Below are 15383 nucleotides of genomic sequence, written 5' to 3'. Positions count from 1 at the left end.
TCATCCACGACGCCGTCGCCCTCGCCAAGGCCGCGCAGACAGACATGCCGGCTGCAGGCAACCCGGCTGGGACGACTCACTTCCAGCCGGCCGACAACACCAAGAAGATCCTGCTGGACCCGGCGCAGCCGGACAAGTACGTCACCATCGGTGCCGGCTTGAGCAAGAAATAGGAAAGCGAGCTCACCAGCTTCCTCCGTGAGAATCGGGACATCTTCGCATGGACTCCAAGAGACATGCCGGGTGTGCCGAGGGAGTTGGCTGAGCACCACCTCCACGTCCGGCCTGAAGCCAAGCCGGTGAAGCAGCCTCTCAGGCGCTTCGCCGAAGAACGAAGGAAGGCCATCGGTGAAGAAATCGCCCGGCTCCTAGCTGCCGGCTTCATCATGGAAGTGCTGCACCCGGACTGGTTGGCGAACCCGGTCCTGGTCTTGAAGAAGAACGGCTCCTGGCGCATGTGTATCGACTACACCAGCCTGAACAAGGCGTGCCCGAAGGATCCCTTCCCCCTGCCGCGCATAGATCAAGTCATAGACTCGACTGCCAGCTGTGAACTGTTGTCTTTCCTAGACGCCTATTCAGGCTACCACCAGATTCCTTTGAATCCGGCTGATCAAATAAAGACTTCGTTCATTACCCCGTACGGGGCTTACTGCTACACGACTATGCCGTTTGGCTTGAAAAATGCAGGCGCCACCTATCAAAGGTGCATGCAAAAATGCTTGCAGGATCAGATCGGCAGAAACGTTCACGCATATGTGGATGATGTCGTTGTAAAGACCAAGGAGACGACTACCCTCCTTGATGACCTGAGAGAAACCTTCACCAATCTGAGAAGATTTCGGATGAAGCTCAACCCGGCCAAGTGCACATTCGGCGTGCCGTCGGGCCAGCTCCTTGGCTACCTCGTCTCTCAGCGAGGGATCGAAGCCAACCCGGACAAGATCAGTGCCCTGGAGAAGATGGAACTGCCGCAGTGCCTCAAGGACGTCCAGAAGTTCGCTGGCTGCCTGGCTTCCTTGAGCCGCTTCGTCAGCCGGCTGGGGGAGAAGGCACTGCCCTTGTATCAGTTGATGAAGAAGGCGGACAAGTTCGTCTGGTCACCACAGGCGGAGGAGGCTTTCCGTGACTTGAAGCGCGTGCTCTCAACCGCGCCAATCCTTGCAACGCCGGCTTCAATGGAGCCGATGCTGTTGTACATCGCAGCCACCAACCGAGTGGTTAGCGTTGTCTTGGTGGTGGAGCGCAAAGAAGACGGCAGGGAGCAGCTGGTCCAGCGTCCAGTCTACTACCTTAGCGAAGTGCTCTCCCAGTCGAAGCAAAACTACCCCCACTACCAGAAGGTCACCTACGGCGTCTACATGGCGGCCAAGAAGCTCAAGCACTACTTCCAAGAGCACCTCATCAAGGTGGTTGCCACAGCGCCCTTGGCGGAAATCATCGGCAGCAAGGATGCCAACGGCCGGGTTGCCAAGTGGGCCCTGGAGCTAGCCGCCCACACCATCCTCTACGAGCCACGCACAGCCATCAAGTCGCAGATCCTCGCAAACTTCTTCGTCGACTGGGCTGAGATGCAGTACCTGCCGCCTGTGCCGGATTCCACACACTGGAAGATGCACTTTGACGGCTCAAAGATGCGCAACGGCTTGGGAGCCGGCATCGTCCTCACCTCTCCCAAGGGAGACCGGCTGGACTACGTCCTGCATATCCACTTCGCCGCATCCAACAATGTGGCGGAATATGAAGCGCTCATTCATGGGCTGAAGCTGGCCAAGGAGATTGGCGTGCGTCGCATACTTTGCTTCGGCGACTCCGACTTGGTTATACAGCAAGCATCTGGCGACTGGGACGCGAAGGACGCCACCATGGCCTCATACCGCTTCCATGTCCAGCAGCTATCCGGCTTCTTCGACGGCTGCGAATTCCACCACGTGCCACGAGCAAACAACGAGGCGGCTGACGCCTTGTCCAAGATTGGCTCAACCCGGCAAGCCATTCCGCCGGGCATCGCCTTGGCGGTTCTCAAGAAGCCGTCCATCATACCGTCACCGGACTCGGATTCAATATTCGTGCCGGCTGACCCGGGGGCTTCATCGCCCAAGTCGGGGGCTAACAAGCCGAACCCGCCGGCTACCATGCCGAACCCGGGGACTTCTCAGTCCAACCCGGGGGCTTCATCGCCAAACTCGGGGGCTAGCAAGCCGAACCCGCCGGCTAGCAAGCCGAACCCGGCGACCATGCAGTCGAATCCGGAAGCTCCCACGCAGGAGGCCCTGTTGGTCAGCGTATTCGAGATAAGATGCGTACCTTCATGGGCACAAGAATTCCTCTCCTACCTCACCGACGGTGTGCTGCCTGATGATAGAGTCCAGGCCAGGCAGATTGAGAGAAGGGCCAAGGCCTATACAATCATCAACCACCAGCTGTACAAACGCAGCGTAAGTGGGGTGTTCCAGCGGTGCGTCGAGCCGGCTGAAGGGATTGAACTCCTACGGGAAATCCATCAAGGAGAGTGCGGACATCACGCCTCATCCAGAGCCATAGTGGCCAAAGCCTTCCGGCACGGTTTTTATCGGCCGATCGCGCTCAGAGACGCAGAAGAGTTGGTGAAGAAGTGCAACGGCTGTCAGCGCTTCGCAAAGAAGAGACACCAGCCGGCCTCCGCCTTGAAAACCATCCCCATCACATGGCCATTTGCCGTATGGGGCTTGGATATGGTAGGCCCATTCAGAACGGCGCGAGGCGGCATGACACACCTCTTGGTGATGATTGACAAATTCACCAAGTGGATCGAAGCCAAGCCAATCAAGAAGCTGGATGGCTCCACAGCCGTCACATTCCTCAAGGAAATCATTGTGAGATTCGGCTACCCCCACAGCATTATCACTGACAACGGCAGCAACTTCTCCCAAGGCATCTTCTCTCGCTATTGCGGGGAAATGGGGATCCGGATGGCCCTATCTTCTGTGGCGCACCCAGAGTCCAACGGACAAGTGGAGAAGGCTAACGGCTTAGTCCTAGCCGGCATCCGGCCCCGGCTGGTGGAGCCGCTTGAGCGAGCAGCCGGCTGCTGGATTGAAGAACTGCCCAATGTGCTGTGGAGCCTGCGCACAACGACAAACCGCTCAGTCGGCTTCACACCTTTTTTCCTCGTATACGGGGCCGAAGCCGTCCTGCCGACTGATATCGAGCACGACGCGCCAAGGATCAAGCTCTACACAGAAGCCGAAGCCAAAGAAGCTCGCGAAGATGGAGTTGACCTGGTCGAAGAGGCCCGGCTGCTGGCTGCGTCTAGATCCACCATCTACCAGCAAAGCCTCCGACGCTATCACAGCCGGAAGGTCCAGCCCTTAGCATTCCGAGAAGGAGACCTAGTGCTCCGGCTGATCCAGCGGACAGCCGGACAGCATAAGCTGTCATCCCCTTGGGAGGGTCCCTTCATCGTGAGCAAGGCAGTAGGCAATGATTCCTACTATCTCATAGATGCCCAAGAGGCTAAGAAAAACAAGCCGGACAAGGCTGACGAGGAGACTAAACGTCCCTGGAATGTCAACTTACTCCGCCCATTTTACACATGAGAGCAGGAATGTATGTATCCCTTGTATCCCCTTTTGTAAGCTATGAAAAAGCACGCGCCAAGAGCGCCGTTTCCGACAAGTTTTTTGCGTACTCTACCTTGTTTCGCCAATTGGCTTGAACCCTCTCACGCGGTCGGCTCAGTAACGTGATCCGGTTTCCGACAGCCGGCTTCCGATCCAGCTACAGACCGCAAACCGGCTGTCCGGCTGGCGGGAGTAAGGCCTAGGGAGCCGGCACGCGAAAAACGACTAAGGGAAAGAGTAAAAGCGAGTTGACTTGCAACTTTTCATAAAAGTGCCGGATTGCCGAATTCAGCTCGTTCGACTGAAATACTGTCGGCCTCACCCAGCGGCCCGCTCTTGATCCGGCGACGGATCGCAAGTCGGACGTACGACCGGCAAGAGCACAGCCAAAGAGTGGGGCGGATGGGAAAAAGCGAACGAGTCGAAAGAAAGCAACTCGGCACACAAATGATTAACAAACACATTAAAGTGCGACATAATTAAAGGGCGATAGTATTCATACATGTGCACCCGGCATCCCGGGGATTTAATAAATTGTCTTGGCAAAAGAACAACTGGAAAGACAGGTAAAACTAAGACGCGGCTGGAGGAGGACCAGCCGGAGGGGCGTCCGCGGAGCCGGCTGCCGGGTCGTCTTCGGGGTCGTCTTCCGCCTCCTCATCTTCCATGTAGTCCTCATCGGATGGAGGAGGGTTCGGGTCCGCGACGAAGAGGGCCTTGTCGACAAAGTCGGCGATGGTGCTGGCTCGAGCAAGACGGGCGGCCTTGTATTCGGCTGGGAGCTTGTCCTCCACGCCGGCTCGCCGGAACTCAAGCTGCCCCAGGTCCACCTCATTGTACCAAGAGAGGACGAAGGACAGCGCCATGTCGGCACCAGCGCGCGTGGCCGACTCCTTCCAGTCGAGGAAGCGATCCGGCGCCCGCTCCATCAGGGAGGTGAGGCTGGAGATATCTTGCGGCACCGCCTCCTCGTGCCACAAAGATCGGCGCCAGCTCTTCAACCGCCTTCCGGAGCTCCCAGCCGAGCTTGGTGATGGGCTCGACGCGGGCAGCCATGGACGCCATGTGATCCTCCATGGAGAAATACTCCGAGCTGCCCTCGCCGGTCTCCTGCCTCCGGGACTCGCGCGCAACGCCAACGGCTGCCAAAGCCGCGTCCTGCGTCTCCGGGAAGGCCGCTGCAAGAAGAAGCAAGTCAGAAATCATCGAAGCCGAAATAAGCTGAAAAATGCAAATTTTCGAAGTCCTAAGACAAAAGGAAAAGTCTGGCGGCAGCCGGCAAGAACCGACTGCCACCAGCCCGAAGATGGAGATAACAAAGGAATCAGAAGTTTCTGCTGCCGGCTGCCAACGAAAGCCGGCAGCCGACAGCCGAAAGCCGGCAAAGGGAAAGGAACATAGAGATGCACTCACCCGCCAAGCCGCGATCAAGCGCGCCAATCTCATCCGTCCAGCGCTTGGCGGTAGCCGTCAGCTCCGTGGACTTGGCGGTGACCTCCTCCTGCAGCGCAAGTCGCTGCTTCTCCACCTCCGTCAGCCGCCGGCTCAGATCCTCCACCTTCTCCTTCTCCGCCGTCCTAAGGGAGTTGAGCTCAGCGAGATGGTTCTGCTCCAGCAGGCGCAGCCGTGTCAGCTCCTGCTCAGCTAGCTTGAGCTTGGCGGCTGAAGAACGGCCCGCCTCCTCGCTCTCGGCGCACTGGGCGCGAGCAGCCCGGAGATCCGACTCCAGCCGCGGGACCTTGGCGGCTTCAACTGCGAGGCAGCCGGAAAGAAACGTCAGCCAACGAAGATTCAAAAGAAAATAAGACATCGAGTCGAAAGAAGCAAGAGCTTACCCTTGGCGGTTTCTAGCTCGCGGGCCAAGTCGGCCCGGTCCAGCTTGGCCTTGTGGTAATGGGTAACGGCGCGATTGTACAAAGTGGTGCGCCGATCCATCACAGCCTAAGGAAAAAAGAAAGTCAGTCAGCTAGGCGAAACCCGGGCCGGCTCCAAGCAGCCGGCCCATGCCTCGGAGGGCTACCATGATGATAACCAAATCAAAAAACAGATAAAGCTTACCTTGCCGGCTTCCTCCACCTTGGCAACGCTGGCCGCGGTCTCGGCAGCCCTGGCCTTGAGGTGGGCCTGCAGGCTGGAGAAGAACATCTCCACCGATGCTTGGCCGGGGTTCCCCTCCCGGCTAGTCACCTCGTAGGAGTCGGCGCGGAGCCACGCCTGCTCCATGGTGGCAGCCGAGCCAAGGCTGGAGTCGGAGGCGGACGGCACCTGAAGAAGAAGAGCGCCCTTGGCCACGTGCAGGCCCTGCTGCGGCGCCGATGGGGCTTCCGTCCTCACCAGTGCGCGCGAGTCGGCGCCCTCCGTGCGCGCCGGCTCATCCCTTGCCGGCTCCCGCCTGGCTGGCTCATCCCTCGTCGGCTCCGGCGGTGGCGACGCTCCGGGTGCAGCAGAAGGTCCAGCCGGCGCAGCTGTCTCCGGCGCCTGAGGCGCCCCCTCCGGGTTCTCATCTAGCACCACCACACTTGGCGGGGCGCCGGCTCCGGTCGCAGGCGGCGCAGCTCTACCGGCTCCGGCTCCAGTCGCGGACGGTGCAGCCCTTCCGGCTCCGGCTCCGGGTGAAGGCGGCATGCCCCGGCCGGCCCCAGCAGCTGGGTCCAGAAGGCGAGTCCGGCGCGGGAACATGTCATCCAGCGTCGGCTGCCGAGTCGGCTCGACCCGCGTGCCGCGATCAGGCGCTGAGGCCAGCGGCACGGCGAAGGAAGGCGCCCCTGCGGAAGACGCAGTACCCGCAGGCGGCGGCGGCGTAGGAGCGCGTGATGAAGGCTGCGGCGTCGGCTCCCTCCTTTGGCGCAGAGGCGGCGACGCGACGCGCGGAGCCTGCCGGGAGCCGCCGCCCTGGGAAAACTTGATGGGAGCCCTAGCCGGACAAACAAGGAGAAGATAAGCATAAAAAGTAAGGAAAGAAAAGGAATCAAACAAGAAAGAAAAAGAAAACTCACCCGGCCTGCTCCGGAACCTTCTTCGGCTGCTGCCGGCGGAGCTTCTTCGCCTTCGCCTCCAAGGCGGCAGTGGAGCGGGGCTCGCTGGCCCGCTTCTTCCCCTGGCGCGCCGAAGTCGCCGTGGTGCTTGGCGGCCTCGCGCGCAGTGGCACGGCGGGGATCGGCCCCGTGCCGGACGTCGCCGGCTCCTCGTCCTCCTGCTGCTCCGGTGAAGGGGGCGGATTGTGCTCCCCCTGGCCGCCTAGATCAGGCGCCTGCAGCAGGTCGTCGTCGCCGGCCTGGTCGCCGGCTTGGTCAGCCGGATCGATGTGATCCGGCGTCCACCTCCTCGTCGCCAGGTCGCCATCCTCGGCGTTCTGGCGCTCAAAGAGCTAGAAAGACAGAAAAAGCATGAGCCAATAACAAGCCAAAAATCGGCAAGAGCAAAAGGAAGTTGGCCTCGCAGCCGGAAGCCGGCGAAAAACACATAAAACTTACCCGCTCGGGCGGATGGTCTCTGTCGCGGGGCGCCAGCCCGTAGTTCCAGTCGTCCGGCATGTTTGCCTTGGTGATGTTATTCACCCGGCTGGCCACCTGGGCCTTGGAGAGCACCGCCTTGGACGTCCGGTTCGGGTCGAACCGGCCGGACATGTGCCCGATTTTGTGGGTGCGCCTCTGGAGCGGCAGCACCCGGCGCTCGGCGATGGTGCAGAGAAGGTCTTCGGCGGTCAGCCCATTCTCGACGGCTGCCCCCAGGAAGTCCCAGAGCTGGTTCACCTCGGCGTCCGGATCCGACGTGCGGGCGTTGTAGCTCCAGTTGATCCGGCCGACTGGAGGAGCCGGATTGAACTTCGGCAGGTTGATCCGGTCGACGAGCTGCCCCTCGTTGCGCACATAGAAGAACGACATCTACCAGTTCTTCACCGAGTCAACGGTGGGGATCTTGGGGAAGGGCGTACCAGGCCGGGTGTAGATCGAGGCGGCGCCGCAGGCCCGCAGGCGGCCCTCGGTGGTTTGCGCCTTCAAGTAGAACAGCCGGCTCCAGAAGTCGATGTCTGGCCACAAGCCGGCGTAGGCCTCCATGAACGCCACGAAGCAGCTGAGGAGGACGCACGCGTTGGCCGGCAGGTGGTGCGGCTGCAGGCCGAAGTTGTCGAGGAACTGCCGGAAGAAGGTTGAAGCCGGCAGGCCCAGCCCGCGATCAAGATGCGCGCCGAAGACGACGCGCTCGCCGGGCTGCGGCTCGGGCTCCGTCTCCTCGCCGGGCGCCCGCCAAACCACCGCCGATGGGATCCGGCGGAGGCGCACCAGCCGCTCGATGTCGTCCTCACGCATGTATGAGCCCCTCCACGATCCGCTGGCGGAGGCCATTGTCGAGGAAGAGGAAGAAGTTGACCACGAGAGGCGAAACGGCGACGAAGAGCCTTGCGACGGCGGCGGCGACGGCGGCGGCTGAGGACGCTCCGTGGAAACGCGCGGCCCCGTGGCGCCGGATTGGTGGAGTGGCGGCGGCGGCCCGGCGAGAGAACGTCGGGGCAGCTGCTCGCCGGAGTTCGCCAGGAGGTTGTTGGAGAAGAAGTGTTGGCGTGCGACGAAGCGCTCGAGCGAAGAAAGGAGAGAGCTTGAGTGAGAGGACGAAGAGCGCGAGGAAGAAGAAGGGCGCCTCGGTACCGCTACCGGGGGCATTTATAGCCGCCTGGCGCGCCAGTTGCGCGGCCACGTGGCGATCGTGGGCCACGATCGGGATTTACTGCGCTGTAACTCCCCCCACGACGGCAGCGGTTACCGAAAACGGCCACACCACGCCCCCCACTACCGCACCGGATCCGGCGGGAACATTGATGTGACCAGACGAACCGACCGCAGCGCCAGGCGTCAGACCGGTCAAGTCGGGTACAGGACCCGAGGCGGCGGAGACTCCGGCGCGCCGCAAGCCGGAGCCGGACAATAAGTTCAACCCGGACTAAAAGTCGTCAACAAGGCGGAGACGTCATCAAAACTTGCGAGAAAGCGAAAGCTGTATAAGTGTAAAAAGCGACCGGCTAGAAGCAGCCGGCAGGAACGAGCCGGATGAGGGCGCAGCCGGCTGAATGGAAATTCTCAGTCGGCCCCTCCAAGTGCCGTCAAATATATTCGAGAAGCCAGGAAAACCTGCCTAGGTCCTTCTAAACGCAGGACCTTGCCGCCTTCGGGGCTAATGTCGGGGAAGACCCCGGATAGGGCAATGGACGCGGAGCAGCCGGCTGGCCACCGGCCGGCTCGCGGCAAAGGCCGGCCGAGGAGCAGCCGGGCCGCGCCGTGGCCGGCTGGTCCGGAAGCCGGCTGGCTCTAGGTCCTAGTCGGCCTGGCTACGGCCACCAATGCTGTAGCTGGGCCGGCTTCTACAAGCCATATCCGACTGGGGTTTGTACCTCAGACCGACTCGAGGCTGGCGAGTCTTGCACTGGAAGGAACCGGGTTGGTGATTCGGGTTCCTAAAGTCCACGCTGACTCCATCTTCCGTAAAGCGCGGGGCACTGTGGAGCAATAGTGCCACGCGCCGGACAGGCCGTCAGGGCTTACGACGATCCGTGCGCTCAAGCGGGCGACGGCGACAGGGACACCTCCTCTCCATACCGCTGACCGTGGCAGCCGGATTGGACAGGCCACGATGCCTCAACGGCTCCTGACGTCACCGCCTCGGGAAGGAGCGGGAGCCGAAGCCGGCCAAGCCGGCCAGTAAACTATAGGGTCTTATATGTAAAGTGCCGGCGCCTATATAAGCCGCACTACCCCCTCTCGTGCAGGGGATCGATCATTTTTGCTTCATTCCACCCATAGAGCTGCCCTGTGAGAGAGACCATCGTCTCCCTTAGCCTCCCAGGACCAGCCGGACACAGCTCCAGGAGCACCATTGTATCGTGTGATCATCATATACACTCATAGCAGGAGTAGAGGTTTTACCTCCATCGGAGGGCCTCGAACCTGGGTGCGTCGCCGTGTCGCTCGTGCCCATACCCGCATCCGGATACCGCCGTGAGATCCCTCAGGAACCACTTCGATTAGCCACCCTATGGCATATGCCGTGACGATACCACGACAGCATGTCATTGTTCTAAAAATATATATTGGAGCTTTAAATTTATATTTTATACAGACCACAAAACTGATGTTTTTCCATCGAAAAATTATATGCTCACTTATAAGACAGACATGTACTTGGTTAATTTTATTTAGATCTTTTATCATTAATAATATCATCTATTTTACTCCCAAACAGATGATTTCCTGGAGCCAATTCGAATATCAATTGTATATTTATTATCTTATATATTTGCTCATGCAATATACCTACGGAGCAGTTTATAGCTAGGCATGTATTTACCTATCCACGCCCTACCCTAAGTTGCTACAGAGACATGAAACACACAGCACATGCCGATATTGACACTGTCTGCATCTTAACAGAGCTCTACATCATACCCCTTCATCTAGTTAGAGAAAATAATATGCTAGTAATTATCTTGCTATTGAACAAATGACGACCAAGTAGTGCAAATGCATGAAACAAGCAATACCATAGATCAGAATAGGGCATGACTGAACCAAACAAGCATATCAACACTACACCTGACATAGCAAAAATAGCAACCACATCGCGAACTTCTTTGCAGATCTAGCAGGCCAGCCTCAATACAAACGGTGGGCTCAGGTAGCATAGTGAAGGAAAGGGCACCAGAAAACCACAGAAAGGCAAACAAAGATTATTTAAACATACGCTGCTTTATGAAGTCATGAATATATAGTAACACAAATTCCAGACACGGGAACCCCAGCAGAGCACTGGGGAAGAAGCCCAAACACTGCAGGCAGATCAAACTGTACAGAAAGCGTGGCCTGGCAAAGCGCGGCGATGCCACGCCACGCAGATAAAACCGAACCAGGACGCTACTGGATCAGCTCAAAACGCGTCAGGAACTACCGACATAGGACTGCCTGCTGTATCCTCCTGAAGCGGCGCCATTTCCGTAACCCTGGCGCTGGGGGGCACCAGCCTGCGCCGGACAGTCTCTGGCAAAGTGCCCGGGCTGACTGCACTTGTAGCACAGGTCTGACCGGGCATTGGCGTTGCCAGCTGAAGAGCCGTAGGAGGCAGCCTGCTGCCCTGGGCAGTCTCTAGAATAGTGACCAGGCTGACTGCATTTGTAGCACAAGTCTGATCTGGCACCAGCGTTGCCAGCCGAAGCAGCGTACGAGGTGGCCTGCTGCCCTGGGCAGTCTCTAGAGTAGTGCCCAGGCTGGCTGCATTTGTAGCACAAGTCTGATCTGGCGTTTGCGTTGCCAGCCGAGGACCCACCGTAGGAATTAGGCGTGATGCCACTTGCTGTTGGTTGCTGCATATCCATGGCCACTGCAGGGCAATTCTGCACGCTGTGCTCATTGGACCCACAAACAGCACAAGCCTGTGCAAATCGTGTTGCCGATGGCGTACTAGCCATCCTGGCAGACAAGCTCGCTTGCTGCCCAAACTGATTTGGGCCACCCATGTTCGTGGCATACGTGCTGTTAGATGTGAAACCAGTGTTAATAGCAGCAGCACCATTCACCCCAGGAACTGAGCCTGAGCCATCATCCACCAAAAGGTTATCAATAGCTCCCACAAGAAAGCGACTCTCTTTTGCCGTGTCATCCAGTTTTTGAGCCTTAACTATAGTGGCTTTCACGCGCGCTTCATCACTAAATGTTTCTTCCTTGACTTTCAGCTTAAATATGTATAGCTCAAAACGGGTCTGCCTTATGATTCCTGCAAATTTTTCCCCATCTTCATGTTGCATACTGAAAAGGTCCTGCGCTGTGAGGCCAATTATGTCATGGCCAGCATCCTGGAATGCAGTTGCAAACGTAGTAGTCCCAGTGTGATCCTGGATTTGACACTGGAGCATGTACCTGTACTCACAATTTGGAGAGCTGTGATCACATTTCTCGCCTTGCCACATCCCGTCACCATTATTTGTGACTTTTTTATTGCAGCGTGTACCATTAACCTCTGCGGTGCAAGCTGGATAACAGAAAGTATCTGTGATGATGTTCGATATTGTACCCATAACAGTGATCCAGTCGGGCTTCTCTGATCTTCCCAAGTTGTCATCCTTGATCTGCCTAACAGTTGTTCGGGCATCAGTCCGGCCCATGCTTGACATACCACCCACAGATAAAGAAGTGCAAGCAGTGTTTTCCCCTTCAGTTATGTACCACTGCCTCAGCCGTTCAGCATCAGAGAAGTCTGGATTTACTTTTAACAAGGTTGAGCTGATTGTGCCCACAGATTTGCCATTGAAATCACCAACAAGGCCAGATCTCAGAGCAAGTACAGGATTCAAACCAGAATCACACAGTGACTGCAGCTGCTGACCTTCGGCATTACAGAAGTCACCCCACATGGTTATTTCCACGCTGCAACGAGACATGTCCTTCAGTTGAAGGACTCTTTTCTGGGTTTCCACACCATTCTTCCGCATAAATGTAGAAGAAGGGCTAACTGATGTAACAACCCCTAGCAAATCAACCATGGAGCCTTTATCCATGTTAGCTATTTCGCTGATCTCTCGGAAATTGAACTGCTGCCTAGGGATACTGCTATCATCACCAGAACAAACCTCAATAGAACTTGTATTATCCAGATTGATTTCATAGTCATTGTTTAAATTGTTAAACTGCTTCTTTGCGGGTCTGAGCGCCCCTCTAGATATCAAGTACACCTTATCAACCTCAATTAGGTCATAGAACTGATCATACCGCGCAATACTACTAAAGCATACTGCACGAATTTCTCCACCATGTGCATCAAGAAGATCAAAGCTGAAGAGTTTTCCTGGACCTTTCGCATTGGTGAAGTGCTTGACATGACTCTTCGCAGTCACCCTAGCCTTTATTGTCCAAGTATTTTGGTAAACGTTCAATGCTGAAATCGGGATAGCACGAGGGGCAGCTTCATTCCTAGCAACAGGTCCACTATTTCTATATGCAGGAGCTGGCTGCTGATACGAAGACTGTGCAGAACGCCCATAAATATTGCCAGAAGGGCCAGAGCTCCCCCCTGTACCAGGAACTGCAAACCTTTGGTTCTGATGAGAGTTCAGTATTGGTCGCTGAGCGTTTGGCTGCACTGCATTGACATTCATTGTGTTCTGTGCTGACAATGTACCATAAGATCCATCAGACAACACATTGTTAGGTACAGGTTCGACTGTTTGACCAATCGAAGGGTTGACTGGGCCATGAACACCATTGTAGGGTGCACCATATGACAGATTGTTAGCAACCTGCTCCACCCTTTCAGAACCAGCATTGCCAAGCATGCCTGGAGCACCGGAATAGATTCCACTATTTGCTTGAGCAGAATTGGCTGGTAAGTTAGGCCCCTGTCCTTCAGGTATTTTTTTCTCATAAATCTTGGGTGTCCCAATCATGTCACACTCACTTCGCAGAACATCAAGTTTGACAACAATAATTATCCTGAAGGCAACAGAAAAACATTTGTCAGGTCATGTGATAAGAAATCCATATAAACATCAAATATCCAAAGTATTCTGAAAGATATCCGCTCAGTTCTACCAGAGGATTTGTTTTATTCTAGAAAAAAGCTCGGCTCATAAAACAGTAGGTACAGAAAAGAGCAACTCAAAGTAGAGATTGGAGAATATAATAGTTACCCACACCTTTAGAATTAAAAAGAAAATACAGCCTGCTCATGCTATTTGCTATTTTCTAGAATGATAATTAGGGCCACAAGAAAAACAAGGTTCCAAAAACTGACGGAAATCCCATAACTCATATCATGACAATGCATGATGTAAACTGTTTTATCAATTTGATATGGAAATCAGCAATACAAATTGACACTATTTTGCGTGAGCAGCATTGCCACAAAATACAACACCTTTACTGCAGCAAACATAGAAAATGTGATGACATTTGCCAATAAAATCCTACACAACACAGGAAGTTCTTAAAAAAGCTATACCATGAAAAGCTATACATTTGCTAACCCAATCACTGTCCCAACAGGCTAGCTATAAAGTTCTTAGTGATTAAATCTTCGTTGACATAACAGGGATTTGTGCATCTTTCGTTGTTGGACCGCCACATATCAAAGCAAGCAGACCAAGACCCAATCGTTTTATACCATGAAAAGTTCAGAACATTGATTTTACATAACAGGGAGAATTTCCCCTCTCTCTTTTTTTAATGGTGTTTTCCCTCATTTTGTCAGCAGTATCCACGCCAAAGATAAATTAATCTGCTGGGGCTGGAGGAGAACTGTAAATTAAACACGCAATGGCATATGTTCTTCTACGTAGTAAAACGCTGTAGGACGATAACTCAAATGAAACTGAACTTGAAGGCTCATATTGTGCAATGATTAACGCTCTAACCCAATCACTGTCCCAACAGGCTAGCTATAAATTCTTTGAGTGATTAAATCTTCGTTGACATAACAGGGATTTGTGCATCTTTCGTTGTTGGGCCGCCACATATTGAAGCAAATAGATCCAGAGCCAATCTTTGTCCCAGAACAAAGATTGGATGTTAACATCAGAAGTTCAGAACATTCATTTTACATAACAGGGAGAATTCCCCCTCTCTTTTTTTTTTTGAATGGTGGTTCCCCCCATTTCATCAGCAGTATCCACGACAAAGATAACTACATCTGCTGGGGCTGGAGGATAACTGTAAAGTAAACGAGCAATGGCATATGTTCTTCTACGTAGTAAGACGCTGTAGGACGACAACTCAAGCGAAGCTGAATTTGAAGGCTAATATTGTGCAGTGATTAACGCTCTAACCCTATCATTGTCGCAACAGGCTACCAGCTATCAAGTTCATCGAGTGACTAAATCTTCAAAATAGACTTCCTAGACTGCGAAATGTGCGCTTCTTTGGTTCTTGGACCCTCCCCCCACAAATCGCAGCAAGCATACCCAAGATCGAATCTTGGAGGTAGGGGATTGGAGAAGGTGCTTACCTGCGTTTCTGGATGGTGTTGCAGGTGATGTCCTGGAGGTGGACGATGGAGCCGACGCGGAGGGAGCCGTCCCTGACGAGGTGGTTGTGGTCGGTGGAGAGCATGGACTGCTGCGAGTGGACGCCGTCGGAGAGCAGGAGGCGGAACCGCTCCGACTGCTTCGCCGCCGCGGCGGCGGCGGCGGCGGCGGACTTGGTGGTGACGGGGCGCAGGTCCGCCACCTGCAGCACCGGCTTGATGTTCCCCGGCCCGTCCGGGAGGTCCCAGATCTCCTTCACCGCGCCCGGGGTCAGCTGCGGCGCGTCCATCGGGTCGGCGGCGAGGGGAGATGGGGAGTGGGGTTTGGCGGTGGCGGTCGGAGGGAACCCTAGGGTGGATAGGGAAGCGGCGGCGGCGGCGGCGTACAGGGGAAGGAGGAGGAATGAGGTTTGTGAGATGGGGTGTATAGACCGGGCGCACGATGGGCGGGCGGTTCTGCAAGTTTTGTGGGAGAGCGCTAGTGCGTCTATGCGGGAACGTTTTGAGTGGGGGAAAAAATGGAGGCAGAACGGAAATTTCAATTTGACAAGCGGAGCGTCGTTGATAGGCTTGACCAAAACAGATCGATATAACCGTTTTTATATCTTTATATATTTTTAACCCGTCAGATAGGATTTATCACATTATAAGATAACTTATGGAGTTTGTAAACACATTCTTATATAGTGAAGTTTTGCTAGTTGGCGTCTGTGATTTCCCCCTTTGTGTTAGACGGGGTTTACACGCTAAATCTTGTGTCTTTTGATGCGATTTCCTTATTCG

The 15383-nt window shown here is 55.3% G+C and overlaps 1 protein-coding gene across 1 annotated transcript; it reads right to left on the bottom strand.

The window, feature by feature from the left end:
* Positions 1–10320: 10320 nt before the first annotated feature.
* On the bottom strand, positions 10321–15065 carry LOC127321173 (replication protein A 70 kDa DNA-binding subunit C). The gene is made up of 2 exons (XM_051350210.2): positions 14583–15065; positions 10321–13072 (listed from the first exon to the last, which is right to left on the bottom strand). Exons 1-2 carry the CDS (start codon positions 14888–14890, stop codon positions 10528–10530), a joined length of 2853 nt encoding a protein of 950 aa, XP_051206170.1. The 5' UTR covers positions 14891–15065; the 3' UTR covers positions 10321–10527.
* Positions 15066–15383: the final 318 nt, after the last annotated feature.

The sequence above is a fragment of the Lolium perenne genome, chromosome 1 (genome assembly GCF_019359855.2).
Source record: "Lolium perenne isolate Kyuss_39 chromosome 1, Kyuss_2.0, whole genome shotgun sequence".
Classification (NCBI taxonomy): domain Eukaryota; kingdom Viridiplantae; phylum Streptophyta; class Magnoliopsida; order Poales; family Poaceae; genus Lolium; species Lolium perenne.
Note: the sequence above shows the minus strand (reverse complement) of the source record. Positions and strands in the feature narration are given on the sequence as shown.

What these genes read in the sequence shown, in the direction of transcription:
- LOC127321173 (XM_051350210.2), bottom strand. Translation starts at nt 14,890, where the DNA reads ATGGACGCGCCGCAGCTGACCCCGGGCGCGGTGAAGGAGATCTGGGAC. An exon ending in AACACCATCCAGAAACGCAG is followed by an intron (nt 13,073 to 14,582) that starts GTAAGCACCTTC and finishes TGTTGCCTTCAG; the next exon opens with GATAATTATTGTTGTCAAAC.